This window comes from Cebus imitator, unplaced genomic scaffold, assembly GCF_001604975.1.
Source record: "Cebus imitator isolate Cc_AM_T3 unplaced genomic scaffold, Cebus_imitator-1.0 Scaffold256, whole genome shotgun sequence".
In the NCBI taxonomy this organism is placed as follows: Eukaryota; Metazoa; Chordata; class Mammalia; order Primates; family Cebidae; genus Cebus; species Cebus imitator.
Window position 1 is genome coordinate 1505762 of NW_016107571.1, and position 14518 is coordinate 1520279.

At 43.4% G+C, this 14518-nt stretch overlaps 1 protein-coding gene across 2 annotated transcripts in view; it reads left to right on the forward strand.

Moving 5' to 3' along the window:
- Nucleotides 1-501: 501 nt before the first annotated feature.
- Nucleotides 502-14518, forward strand: part of AHCYL1 (adenosylhomocysteinase like 1) — a 40816-nt gene continuing 26799 nt past the window's right edge. Inside the window, exon 1 of one of the 2 annotated variants that reach the window (XM_017499299.1) lies at nt 502-983. In XM_017499299.1, the coding sequence (XP_017354788.1) occupies nt 864-983 (120 nt within the window). In that variant the 5' untranslated portion in view covers nt 502-863. Of the gene's footprint in view, nt 1367-14518 lie in introns of both variants that reach the window. The other variant, XM_017499300.2, reaches the window with a different exon arrangement.

Here is a 14518-nt window from a genome sequence, read left to right on the forward strand (position 1 = left end):
TCCCAATGACGAATTAAAATCAGCTTTGCAGCTTGAGAGTTTTGTAAACAGGCAAGGCCCAGGAGGAGATGGTGATGGAAGTCACAAAGCGTTGTGCAGAAACCAGACTACTCTGAGTCAGTTCTGCCCCCTGTGAAGTCCAAGAGGCAGGCCCCTTGGGAAGGAGTTTTAATCCAAAGGGCCTGGGGCTGGATCAGTGAGTGAGTGGGATGCCTCAAGCCCCAGACTTTTCCTAGGAATGGCTGTAGGATGTGTCGTGTGGGGCTCTTGTCTTTCCTCTCAAACACCCATTTTATGCCCCTCTGAGGCCTCGCCAGGAGCCCCGCAACCCAAAGACCCCTCCGTTCCGCAGCAACCTTGCATGAACCACGCACTGCTCCCAGGGCTGATGGCGCCACCTGGTGGCACAAAGGGTCCTGCTCACCCTGAGAACTGCTCTGGAGCGGGAGAGAAGGAGCGGCTTCTGTGGCCCAGCCCAGCGTGGTGACGTCACTACAGAGTGCCGTTTCTCCCCGCCTCTTCCCCCTCCCGGGAGCTGCCAGTACTTGACGTGGCGTCACCGCCCTCTACTCTCGCTTTGCGTGCGTGTTTGCGTGCAGCGGAGGTGGCGGCGCGGGCAGGTCGGAGCTCGGAGCTGCTGCTTCTGGTTCTCTGGTGGCCGCGGTCGCTGTCCGGCTGTCTTGGGCTGCCAAGCAGACGAGGCGCGGACCACAGCACCTCAGAAGCCGACGCAGCTCGACGCAGGGCCCGGCGGGAGGGTGGGCGATCGCGTGTTGGAGGGCGCCGCGCGGGCAGGCGGGCGGACGCCGGAGGGGGAAAGAGGCGGGGGCGGCGGGTCAGCCGCGGGCCGGGCCGGCCGGGGGATGTCGATGCCTGACGCGATGCCGCTGCCCGGGGTCGGGGAGGAGCTGAAGCAGGCCAAGGAGATCGAGGACGCCGAGAAGTACTCCTTCATGGCCACCGTCACCAAGGCGCCCAAGAAGGTGCGGGGGCTCTGGCTGGCGGCGGGGGCTCGGGCTCTGGCCTCGCGGAAGGGACGCGAGCAAGCCCAGGCTCTGGCTAGTTCGGGACCTCTGAGGCTGGGGTTGGGGTGACTGGAGGCGGCGGAGGTGATGTAGTGGGTGGCGGCCGTGCGGCCCCAGGCCTATCCCGGGCTGAAAAGGCCGCCCCTGACCTCACTTTCCTTTGTCCCTCGGCCCAAGTCCTCTGGGATCGTTTTTAAACCCGGCAGGGCCAGGCCTTAAATTTGCGGCTGACTTTTCCTGGATGAACGGCCTCGAAGACGAGAGTGGGAGGGGGTGAACCAACTTAGCTGACCCTTGTGACCAGTCCAGGGACATGGGGTGTTCAGAAAATCTCCCTTCAGGTGAGTGGGTAAATCTGGCAGAATTTCCATCAAATCTTTGGGAGCAGTGGCCGGTTTATCCAACAACTGCGTGATAGCTGGGAGGCAAGAGAAAAGAATGCGTGAAGCTAGCTCTAATATACAGGTGAAAGCAATGAGGGTAAAAGGAAATTGAAAATCTATGATTTTCACTTTCTGCAGCCTTCTGTTACTTCGAAATATGTAAGAAATTGACATTTGGAGGTTGGTGGCAGGAGACACTGTCATGGATACAGGTGGATCCTAGTCATGTGAATAGATCACTTAGGCATCCCTGGAGAAGGGAACTTGGGTGGGTTGGAGTGGTGGGTGGTAAGGAACGATTGCTCATTCTTGACTGTACTTTTGAGGCAGAACAAGTTTGATCTATTGTGCAGTGGGCTGAGCTCAAAGGACACCCTTCGAATTCTCTCATAAATGGCAACTTTTGGAGATTGTAGTCTAACTAGCCCTGAGTGGTGGAATTGGGATCCTTACTGCTTTCTGATCATTTACTGCCAACCATATCTTGATTTTCCATACACCTGGCACCCAGTTAGCAGTAGACCAGAAAACCTTTACAAAGAGGTGACCTTCCTGAAGCCAATGAGAACCCAGATAAATGTCTCCCTTCTGTATAAAGACGGAGTCTTACAAAGCTGTCTCTGCCTGCAGTGTTTAATGGGATGCAGAGCTGAACAAAGCAAGGGTTGCAGGAATAGTTAAGTCCTTGAGGCTTCAGCTAGTAAAGCTGTCTTAAGCAGGAGAGATGGCTTTTTTTTTTTTTTAAGGGAATTAACCTGCCACTCCAGAAATCAAATGCAAGATTTAAAAAGACAAGTCGCCATTGTGTGCTTTAGCACTTTTTTCTCACAAAATTAAGAATTTATTAATTCCTTTAAAAGATTGTGGAAGATCCCTCGACTCTGAGAAATCTGATTAACTTTAGTGCCGTCAGTTCAGTTGGTACAGTGAACTTTTGCAATCTACACTATTCTTTGGAGAAACAGTCACAGTCCTTGTAAGCAAAATGATTGAGGGTAGGACCTCAGAGGAGTTAGAGGAAAGAATGGGAAGGCCCCAGTTCCCAAATTTCCCAGACTCTGGCATCTTTGCTCTTACTTGCCTTTATGTTAGTTAAATCTGTATTCTTGAAAGTACCACTGTTGATAAGACAAAGTCTATGTTGTAGATTGTAAAACTCATTAAGGCAGAGATTCTTGTTCACCTTTGTATCCAGTGTGCCTAGCTCTGTATCCAGCATATAGTAGGTACTCAAATATTAATTGCCCACCTGGCTAACTAGTAACTGAGATGTCCATATGGCTACCTACCAGGAATAACTATCCCTTTTCCTCTCTTCTTCCCAGGAGGAATATTGCTAATGTGTGTTATTGTCAGGCCAAGTGCTAATGATTTTAGACTTATATTCCATTAACTAAAAGAAGCAGGCTCTGCCAGGAATGTGGGAAGACCCTGTTTTAAGATTCCATTTGCCGGTAAATGTGTCCCACCGTGTTTCTTATTAATCTTTCTCTTCTGAGTTTTATTGTTTAGAATTTACGTAGGACTTTGTAATAAAGTGCTTTATGATGACTAATTACCCTTCCCCTAGTGACGATAAAAGGCATTTATTTAGTTAATGGATCAGTTGAAGACTAGTCAAGGTCATATAGCAAGTCCTAGGCAATCTGTTTTTCAAAACTTCTGCTGAACTGAACATTATGACTTGTCACTTTTGTACCTCTGCCATGTGTTGATAACGTGAGAAAGCATGGGTAAAGTAAGAGGGGAGAAAGGTAACTTGGCATGGTATTAATGGTGTGAGAAAAAGACCTCTTCAAGTGGTGCAGTCCTTCACCTATGGGAATTCTACCCTGGCTCTAGACCAGTAATCCTTGGATCATTCTGAACCCCTGAGGCCCCTCAGGAATTGAGGATGTTCTTGATGCCAGAGGATATAGGTTACTTCGGGGTGACCTTGTTGGTCCTCAATTAGATCAGATCCCAGTGTCACTTTCTGGCCAGGTTTTATTGATGTTGTTTGTTTTGTTTGAGGTAGAGAGTGGATGCCCATCATATCTAGATCCTCCAGCAATACACATGACTTACTCAGTTTCGTGTGCCATGGCGTCTATCACACTGCTCCTGAACAAAATGGGGCTTGTTGGTTTGATTGAAGATTTGAGTTGTGTGGGCGTCCAGAAGTCAACTAAAGGGTTGACTTTAGTTGAGCAAATTAATTAGCTTTTGTACATTCATCTCCTCATCTGCCAAGTAAGTGCCTACTTTTTTGGAACAGGTGGAGATGGAGGCATGCTGGGGAGTTAAGATAGCAAGCGTAATTTTTTAAAAGTCTATTCGCATATTTATATTCTTCGATGGGCATTTGAAGTGGCTTATAACACAAGACATTTTATATAAAAGGAAGTAAAAACTATAGAAAGAATGAAAAACAAATTGTTAACCTCAGGGCTAAGTTGGTTGTTGAGGTTGATTAACACATGCAACTTTAAACTTTTAGCAGCTAGAGGATAAGAGGAATCACAGTTAGAGTTTCCTTAACAGGCATGGGAAAGAATGCATGTCAGTTCCTCAAGAGGACAACTTTTCCTGATACAGAGTTCTAAAAGAAATTTTCACAGGACTATATTAATAGCTGTAGTATGATTCACATTGTAAGGCCAGTTTGCAATTGTCACTGGTGATTTCAGTTGGTATGGCTAGGAAAGAAAGTATGGCTTGAGGTAAGAGAAGGAATCCTTGAGTTGTAGAGTAATGGTACATTGTACCACAACTGTAGAAGATCCTTGTTTAATGTTGGCCGTTTTCAGTCAAACCAAGTAAGTCATCTAGTTCCCCATAACCACTGGTTATTTATCCTCTTTTTCTGCTGTTTTGTGTAACAGGAGTAATAACTGTCCTTGGACCTTTGAAAGTTGACATTGTGTCAAGTTGATTCTTTTTTCATAGTGCAAACTCAAATCTCCAACTTGTTGAGAGCTCTTACAATAAGCATGTTTCTCTGCAAGGCCTATCAGAACGTTTGCTGTTCTCTGGACTTCTGAACATTAAGGGTACTCTCCAGAGTGATCCATTAAACATTTGACCTAGGATCTGTGTAGTCAGACCTTTACCGCCAGCAAAATGTGGGGAAGGAGAACAGCACAAAAGAAACTACTTTCGTTTACAGGATATTCTTTATTTGAATGAACCTCTGTAGTACTGATTCATCAAAAGGGTCAGCTGAGACTTAGGAAGCACAGTAAGTAGAGCCCAGTGGGTACAGCTTGGGTGTTAACCTGATAGGTACAATCCAGGATTCTCCTTTTCTCATCAATTATCTTATGGTTAATTTTTGGTACAGTTTTATAGAATTTATACCAGGACTTGTCAGAATCACTGAAAGGAGATTTGATAAGTTGGCATTTCCTGTCTTCTTCACATCATTAGTATCTCTTGATTCTCTTAGAGTGGCTGCTGCTTTAGTAGGAGTCTTTGAAACAGAAGTCGGGGTGTAAGCAGGTCCTCTTTTTAAGATTTCTCCACAGATATTGATTACCTCTCTTTTTCTTACTTGGTTTAGTTAGTTACACTCTGGTTTCCAAATTGCTTTGTTCCAAGTTCCTTTAAACATTTGGCTTGTAACATTAAGAAATCTGTTAGATTTCTAGATCAGTGGTTGTCTAGATCTTTTGCTGGCAAGGTTACAAATGTGTACTTTTTCTTTCATCAAGAGTGTGTCATTTGGATCGATCCAGAGTGTTTTACCCAATATAAGATTGTTTTTTAAAATGTATTTTTATTTTTTATAGAGATGGGGAAATCCCTGTGTTGCCCAGGCTGGTCTTGAACTCCTGGGCTCAAGCGATCTTCCCACCTCAGCCTCCTGAAGTGCTGGGATTACAGGCATGCACTACTGTGCCCACCCTTGATATAGTATTCCTGGAAAGTTGTCTGTAAAGGATATTTTGTTACATAGAATCATGCAGGTCTTCAGTTGCCTGTGACTTTTAGCAAGTTTACTCTGCCACTCCAAGTAGTTAATGATCTGTAAATAAGTACTTTAATGCCCTCTTGGGGTTTTTTTTTTTAAAGGAACTGGCGAGTAAAGGAGAATCATTTATACCTACCTGTTTCTCAAGTTTGGGAATGTGAGTATTGCATTTTTATAAGGAATGTCCTCCCTGATTATACTGGACACATAATTTTTTATAATTCAGAACTGAATGGTAATTCAGAACACATGCTAATGAGGTACATCAGAAGCATTCCTGTCATGTGTGAAGGACAACATGTGAGCATACCCAGAGTTTTTTCCAGGCTGAAATCTGAGAATCCCAAGCTGAAGACAAATTCTTACCACAAATTTTCCTTTTGGTTATTGTCAATACTATCAGTGCCTATTGTGTAGTAAGCAGTTAAAAATTCACACAGAATTGCAGTTGCCTGTCCTTTTCTGATTCCATATATTTTTTTCACTCAAGTAGTTCTTTTCTCACTGTTGCTTGGCTGTTACATAAGACCCCTTTAACTTCCCGTTTCTGTTCCTAAAACTGTGAGTAGTAGTGGAATATAAGTTAAGCACTTGATTTTTGGAGTCAGTTTTACCTTTAGTCTCTACCATCTAGTAGTTGTGTGACCTTGGACAAGTGACTTAGCCTGCCAGAGTGTCCATTTTCTCGTCTATAAAATGGAGAACAATGTAGTGCCACCTATATAGATGGTTGAGAGGAGTAGCATTTAGTAAATATCAATTAGTTTTTGTACCTAGAGTGACCATATATCCTATTTTGCCTGGTGCAGTTCTGGTTTATACCTGTTTTCCTAGCATGCTGTCCAATGAGTGCCTCCTTAACTCTGAAAAGTCCCCTGGTTTATGTGGTCAACCTGTTTATTAACTTTCTGGATGGTGCAACACAATAGTGCAAATGGGAGCCTAATTTTGAAAGAGCCAAAACAAAGAAGTTTCTATTGGAATGTCTTTTCAACAGGAAAATTTTTTTTCTGACAAAAATGTTATTTTATATAGAGTTCATAGCTACTGAACTCTAAAACATTTGTTGATAACGGGGGCTGGGTGTATAGACAGAGATCTTAGAGCTTTTGATGGAGGTGAGATGTGCTCTACCTTACCCTTCCCCCATTCATTTCCCATAATATATAATACACTCATAGAATGTGGGTATTTGTCAGACACTGGGCCACTCTCATTCCAGTAGTTTATTTCCTTAAACTGCAGGTGTTTGGGGGTTTTCCCAAAGTAGAATCCTTGAATTACATGAAATAATTCCAAAGACTTCGGAACTGTGACTTTATCATTTTAGATACGTACTCCAGGTACTGTTTTCTCATTGCTCTTAACAGCCTGTTCCTAATTATAAGTAACTGATTTTCTCCTGTAGAAATGTGTGGCTTTTGCTGCATACCACTCATAGAACTCAAGTCGAGCATCCATTCCTTTGTTGAGAGACTAAGACTGATTTCATTTTTGTTTCTATCTCTGTTTAATTTTTTAAAGGATTCAGCCAGGTGCCTTAATCTCAGAACGTAGGTCATGATTGGTGCTGCTTAGTATTATACATTGGGGGCTTAATTATTTACTACCCAAATGGGACACAAAGTAAAAAGTTTAATGAACTACTGGTAAAAGATGGTATTTGGAATCCTGGGGTAGAGATTGGGAAAGTACTTTTGAGAACCACAGGTACAGTACTCTCCAAGCATGCTCCTGCTTTCTTACCGTGAAAGCGTCAACGCCTCCACTAATGTGCCTGTGTACTTAACCTGTGGGGCTTAATGAGCTTAACATGTTCTCCTCTACCAGCCCAAGCCAGTTCACTTGTTTTAAAGTGGACAGCCTGTACTCAGCTGTGCATTGGAAATGAGGCATAATAAGCAGGAGGGGTCTGGGACTGCTGACTGTTCCATGCTGTTCATCTTGGACCTGCCTCAGGCTTACTTCTTCACAATTTTAGAAACCGTCCAATGAGAGCACACCCTATTGTTTACATGTTTTTCTCTTCTCTCCTGAACCTACAAGCATACAGTGGCATTAGTGGAATCCCTCTGAGCCTGTGTGCCAAGGAAAATGCTAATATGCTGATCCACGATGATGCATGGCTCAGTGTGAACTATATGGTAAATTTGGGAGTGACAGGGTAAAGGGACAAGAGGCTTAGAGGAGGTGAGTATAACCATCTTTCATTCACTTAGACCTCCTGAATGAAGCCATTCATACTGAGTTTTGAGCAATGAGGATTTTGGAAGTTCTGTTTTTAATATATGGCTCCAGCTCTTCTAATGCTTACTGACTGTGTTAAGGTGAACCTTTGGGATGTAGGTTTTCTTGTGCATAATGGGAAGTACTTTGTCCCTGTTCCCCCAGGACTGGCTTGACCTCATGTCAAAGCTTTTGGGCCATGACCTGTTTTCATTGTGGCTCCAGAAACGTGGAGGGAAAAAAGAGAGAGAGAGAGAGAGACCTATCATAAAAGTTAATGGGAGAGAGAGAGAGAGAGAGAGAGACCTATCATAAAAGTTAATGGGAGAGAGAGAGAGAGAGAGAGAGACCTATCATAAAAGTTAATGGGACAGGCTGGGCACTGTGGCTCACGCCTATAATCCCAGCACTTTGGGAGAGGAGACCAAGGCAGGCGGATCATGAGGTCAGGAAATCAAGACCATCCTGGCCAACATGCTGAAACTTGTCTCTACTAAAAATACAAAAAAAAATTAGCTGGGCACGGCAGTGCATACCTGTAGTCCCAGCTACTCAGTAGGCTGAGGCAGGAGATTCACTTGAACCCGGGAGGTGGAGGTTGCAGTGAGCTGAGATCGCACCACTGCACTCCAGCCTGATGACAGAGCGACACTCCGTCTCAGAAAAAAAAAAAAAAGTTAATAGGACAGAGATTCTGATCTGCCCTCTTTGACCAGACTTACCCTTTCTCCTTCCTCAGAGACTTTAAGGAAAGCTTATTCAGGCTGTCATGACTGTTCGCTTTATTTTAGAGATTCACCTTGAATTTTCAAAATGCACACCTCTATCTTTGTTTCTAATTTTAGAAGAGAGGTCAATAAGTAGACAGATCAGTGTGGAAGATAGAAAATTGGAATATGCTTCTCTTTTGCCTATTTGAGGGAATACTCTTGAGAATCACTGGATTAGAGACTGTAGAACAATGATTCTTACTCTTTGAGTCAGAGGTTCTTTTAAGAATTTAATGAAAATCATGGTTCTTTCCTCAGGAAAATTCAGGAGCACTAAAATCTGTGGGATTTCTGTCAGAGGATTTATGGGACTTCTGAAACTCATGGATCCTGGGTTTTAAAACCCTGATGTAGAAGGGCAGGCCTCCAAGCCACACTATCTCTTTTCGTTACAAGTCCACAGACTGCTAAGAGGTTAAATTTCCAGCTTGCAGTTTGTCCTTATGGCTTGGAACAAGGCTGAGGTTGTTGGTGTTGTCACCTGCCTCTTTGGGATGCTCCTCAGCTTCCCAAAAGACTCATTATAAATGCCTTGAGAGTTCAACTCAGGAACTTACACATTCAAACCAGCATTTTGGCCACTTGTCGGATTTTTTGGTATTGTCTCAGCTGTACTGTTCTTCATATGAAATGCAGATGCCCCTGAAGCTCCAGAGCTGATTCCATAGGAGTGTTTGAAATAGGGAGCTCACATAGTAGATTATCAAAACTAAACAAAATAATTTGCTTTTCTATGTCTCTCAAAAATAGGTTTGATTTCAATGTAGTACTTCTCAAACTATTATATTATAAGGACTGACCTGATGATATTTGAATCTTGCTCATTACTTGACTTTTCTAGGTGGAACATGTTAAGGGCAAGGACCATATCTCACACATATGTATAGTAGAGTACCTGGCACACAATACTGTCAAAAAATGTTTATTGAATAAAACAGCGTGAGATAGGCTGGGTGCATTGGCTCACGCTCATAATCCCACCACTTTGGGAGACTGAGGTGGGCAGATCATGAGGTCAGGAGTTCAAGACTAGCCTGATCAGCATGGTGTAACCCCATCTCTACTAAAAATACAAAAATTAGCCAGGTGTGGTGGTGCACACCTGTAATCCTAGCTATTCAGGAAGCTGAGGCAGGAGAATTACTTGAGCCCAGGAGGCTGAGATTGCGCCACTGCACTCCAGCCTGGGTGACAGGGTGAAACTCCATCTCAAAAAAATTAAAATAAAAATAAAAAATAACGTGAGATAATCATTCTTAAGAGAAAGTAAGTTGGACTTACATGGTGGCTTTGACTCACTTTTCCTTTCAGTTGGCTGGGGTGATTTTTCTAACTTAGAGCCCTCTCACATAGGTACAAGGAAGTACGGAGAACCACAGGTGAGAAATTTATGAGAATTTCCAACACCTTAATAGATCCCTTTATAATGCCAGAAATAGGAGGTTAGGGAGAAGACATCTGAATATATGCCTCCAGCTTCTTAGCCCAGTAGCAGTGGGCACAGGGATATCCTTAGACCATAATGGGGTGGTAACTTGAATTTCTCACCATTGAAACAACTTTTAAACCCTTTGCATTAGGGACACTGCCCAAAATTGAAACTGGTATCCTGATTTATACATGCTCTTGATTTAAAGAACAGGGAGTCTTTCACTTAGGGTGTTTGAGGTTTGGGGATTAGTGATAAGTTGAATAGTTTGATTTTGGAAAGTACATTGGAACCCTGAAAGTCGTAAACAACAGCTCTGCCCAGCAGCGATGAGCAAACTTCTGATTCTTACTCTGCAACCTTGGCTGCCCCTTCTGAACCAAAGGCTGAGTTTGATGCTCAAAAGCTATACATGCCCTTCTCTCTTTGAAACACCTTCTTTAGAATTACAATCTTCTGGGAACTGGGCCAATGCTTGTCCTAGCCAGAAGCTCAGGCTCTAGTTGGCACTAAATTTTGCGTGTGCTGTTTCACTTCAAGTGTGTAACTTAGGCAAGATTCAGGGGAAAGGGACACCTTCAGAATTTTGCTATTTTGTGGGTTGGTTTGTTTGAGATGGATTTTCGCTCATGTCGCCTAGGCTGGAGTGCAATGGTGCAATCTCAGCTCACTGCAACCTCCTGGGTTCAAGGACTCTCCTGCCTCAGCTGCCCAAGTAGCTGGGATTATAGGCATGTGCCACCACGCCTGGCGAATTTTTTTTTAAAGTAGAGATGAGTTTTCACCATGTTGGTCAGAGTAGTCTCAAACTCCTGACCTCAGGTGATCCACCTTCCTCGGCCTCCCAAAGTGCTGGGATTACAGGTGTAAGCCACCATGCCCAACAAATTTTGCTATTTTGAAAGTTGAAATAGGTGCATCCTAGAGATAGCAGATGTGACCAGTTGCTTTGGTAACTAATTCAGTTTCCTGTGGGTGGCCAGGTGGTATCCCATTTCTAATTCAGTACTTGAGGGTTTGGCCCCCAGCTTCTGAGCACCAGATTTCTTAGCAAGCAAGGCATGAAGATTCCCAGTGTTCATTTATGAGAAATAGCCCAGCTGGTTTGTCATGCTGGACTAGATGAATTGTGAATGTTAATTATATTGATCAATACAGTGGCCTTGGTAACAGACTTGTAGCTGCTGTAGAATCTGTTTACTTCAGGTTTGTAACAGAAAAGAGACCAAGCTGGTTGGGAACATGGCGTTCTCAGTATAATACGCTGTATTGTAAGTCCAAGGAAAATGCATCTTGCAGGGCTGACCTTATTGCACCCATTCCCCCAAGATTTTCCAGAGAGAAACATTATTCTGGGATAGTTTCTGGTCTTGTTTGCCAATCAAGAATGAATTGAGGTTGGCAGAGGCTGGGTTTTTAGTGGAGGTGAGGTAAAGCATGTTTACAAATCATAAAGTTTAGAAGGACATCACCTGTGTTAAGCACTTTATTTCTCTACCTAGTTTATAATTAGGAGGGGATAGTTGATGAGGTTAGTTTCGGCGCCTGCATTCAGGAGGTGGAGCCCCTCCTATTTGGGGAGTAGGGGGTTCATAATTCTGTACCTTCTTTCCTTACTCCACAGTGAGGGGATTAGCTGAACGCTGGGCATGTTTGGAATGAGAGCACTTTGCCAATTTTTACTGAATTGGACCAAATTGTAATAAAAATACAGTCTCTATCTTCCTCAGTCTCTTTGTTGTGTTCTCCTAACCCCTATGAATCCATCTGATGGATTGTCTGTTCCTAACAGATGGACTTGGTATTAAAGGTAGTTTCTCTACTTCCTTTGCCTTTTCTATTTCTGAACAAGGCATATCTAACTCATTTGTTCCCTGTGTTGGAAGTAGCTTTATCAAGAGCCTGGTAAACTCAGTATACTTCTGTTTCCTTTTCAGATCCTGCTTAGATTATTTCTTAGATCAGCACTTCTCATACAGTAGGAGAAGAAGAAGGTATCAGTAACATAGGGAGCTTTTTGCAGGAATTCATTACCTGGCTCTAAACTAGAGCTGTGTAATCAGAATGGGGGAGGAGCTGAGATTAAGAAAGCAGATGGAGAATGGATTGGCATTTTGAAACAGCTTAACCAGATAAACTTGAAAGCTTTCAGATGTAGAACCATTCTTTTAGATTATCTAGCAAGACTGGCCAAAATTGTTAGTAAATCTAATATTGAGATGGTAATGGGCCAGGCGCGGTGGCTCACACCTGTAATCCCAGCACTTTGGGAGGCCGAGGCAGGCAGATCACCTGAGGTCAGGAGTTCGAGACCAGCCTGGCCAACGTGGCAAAACCCCATCTCTACTAAAAATGAAAAATTAGACGGGCGTAGTGGTGGGTGCCTGTAGTCCCAGCTACTTGGGAGGCTGAGGCAGAAGAGTCACTTGAACCCAGTAGGCGGAAGAGGTTGCAGTGAGCCAAGATGGCGTCACTGCACTCCAGCCTGGGCAACAGAGCAAGACTGTGTCTCAAAAAAGAATAAAAGATAGTAATGCAGCTACCACCTCTCCTGGATGATTTTGATCATGAGGAGAAATCTTGGTCCTCATGTGAAAGGTACCGAAAATAGCCTACTCTTGCTCTTCTCTGAGTATTCAGAGTAAACCATGACCAGAAATCATATTGCCCTGTCTGCTCAGGATGCAGTGTCCCAGGACCTGTGCTAGGCACTTAGGGTACATTAGTGAACAAAACAAAGATTCATACTCTATTGAGCTGACATTCTTGTGAGGTTATTATTTGGATCATTTAAGTCCAGTGTAGTTTGGGATTTCAAACCCTCTGAGAGATGTGTACATATTCCAGCAAAGTGCACATACAGTCATGTGTCACTTAACAAGGGGGATACATTCTGTAAACTGGGTCCTTAGACGATGATGTTGTTGTGCAAACATCATAGACATTTTAAACGACTGGCAACGCAGTAGGTTTGTTACACCAGCATCACCATAAATGTGAATAATGCGCTGCTCTGCGAAGTCACCAGGTGATAGGAATTTTTCAGCTCCATCATATTCTTACGGAACCACCACTGTATATGTGATCCATTGTTGACCAACCTTCATTATGTAGCACAGGACCATATAAGGGGGAATTGCCAGCCTGAAGCCCATCCGTAGACCCAGGGCTAAGAACCTAGAAGATTTGTCTAGAGTTGAGGATGTGGTGATTGGGATAAAGCCAGGCCCTGAATTGGGTGTTTGGAACCATTATCTCCTAGCCAGACTTGGTTGTGATTTCTTCATCTGTATAAGCAAAGCAGTGTGTAAACAACTCAAGAATATCACGAGAAAAAGAGAGAATGGCCAGAAGTTCTCTAAGCTAAAGGTCTGTGTTTTATTGAGATGCTAGGAATGATTCTGACTCTGTTCTCACTCTTACCCCTAGTTTCTGGTTGGCTTGGCTCCTGGTGCTCAATGGATTAAAAGTCAGGTCAGAATAAGAATTTCCCTAATGTACTAGTTTATACTATGAATTCCTAGACTGAGAGTGATAGTAAAGTTATAAAGACCATGAGAAGAGGACATTTTAGTGAAATTCTGGCTTCAAAAACAAAGTGACAGGAGTTGATTGAGGGGCTGATAAAGTAGCCAAAGAGTAAAGATCAGAGAAAGATGACAGGAAGAAAAGAAAGGCAGAACTCAGACAGTTGATTAAGCTGGCGAGCCAGTCACCAGGAGAGCAGCTTTCTCCTTAAACCAAAGTGAGCAGACCTGAGATTCACATGCACAAAATACTCCTTTTTGGTGTTGAAGGGGGCTGTCACTGTTGCTTTATTACGAAAGAGGACCCGGAATAAAAAGGGGGAGGGCAGATAAGGATTTGCTTGATATATTAACCAATGTTAATATATCTCTGTTGCTGGAAAAGTTGGTGTTTGACTTGAAAGAATGGCCAAACTCTGCCTGAGGGTTGGTACAGTGTGTAACGCATACTGCAGAAACATGAATGAAATGGGACACTGGGACAGAGAATTAAAGACACAGCCAGATTTAGAGGTTGGCACACACAGAGTCCTGGGCCAGTTCTGCCTTTACCTCCCTGAAATCTGATCTTTAACCACAGGCGAAGACCTTTTTACTTTAGGTTGATCTTTACAGGGATATCTAAGGGAGACTTTCCATACACACACGGAAAGATAGCTGAATAAGGGCTGTGTTCAGGCTAAACTCATTAGAGAGCAGAGCCCACAGTCCTCCCAGAGGAGTGAGGAGGCTCTAGGTGGTTCCAGTCATAACCGCTCTCCTGCATATGGAAAACCTGTTCTGCGGTGAAACCCTCCAAGCAGTTATTCACATAAAGACATCTCTTTGTTTGCTCAGTGATGCATTAAAGGTGAGGCTGCCTAAGCTAGAGAATATAATCACATACCAATTATCTTTATATTCTATTTTTAAAGAAGCCCTTTAAAATAACCAAAAGAATTTCACACCTCACTTACTGGGACTGGGACTGCTTTGCAGTTGTATCCAGCTTGTGAAGTTACATAGTTAAAACTTGCTTTTCAGTTTTTGGAAAAATTATTCTTAAAAATTGTAATTAAAAATTCTTATTCTTGGGCCAGGTGTGATGGCTCCTGCCTGTAATGCTAGCACTTCAGGAGGCCGAGGCAGGAGGATCCCCTCAGTCCAGGAGTTTGAGACCAGCGTGGGCAATACAGGGAGACCCTGTCTCTAAAAAATAAAAAATAA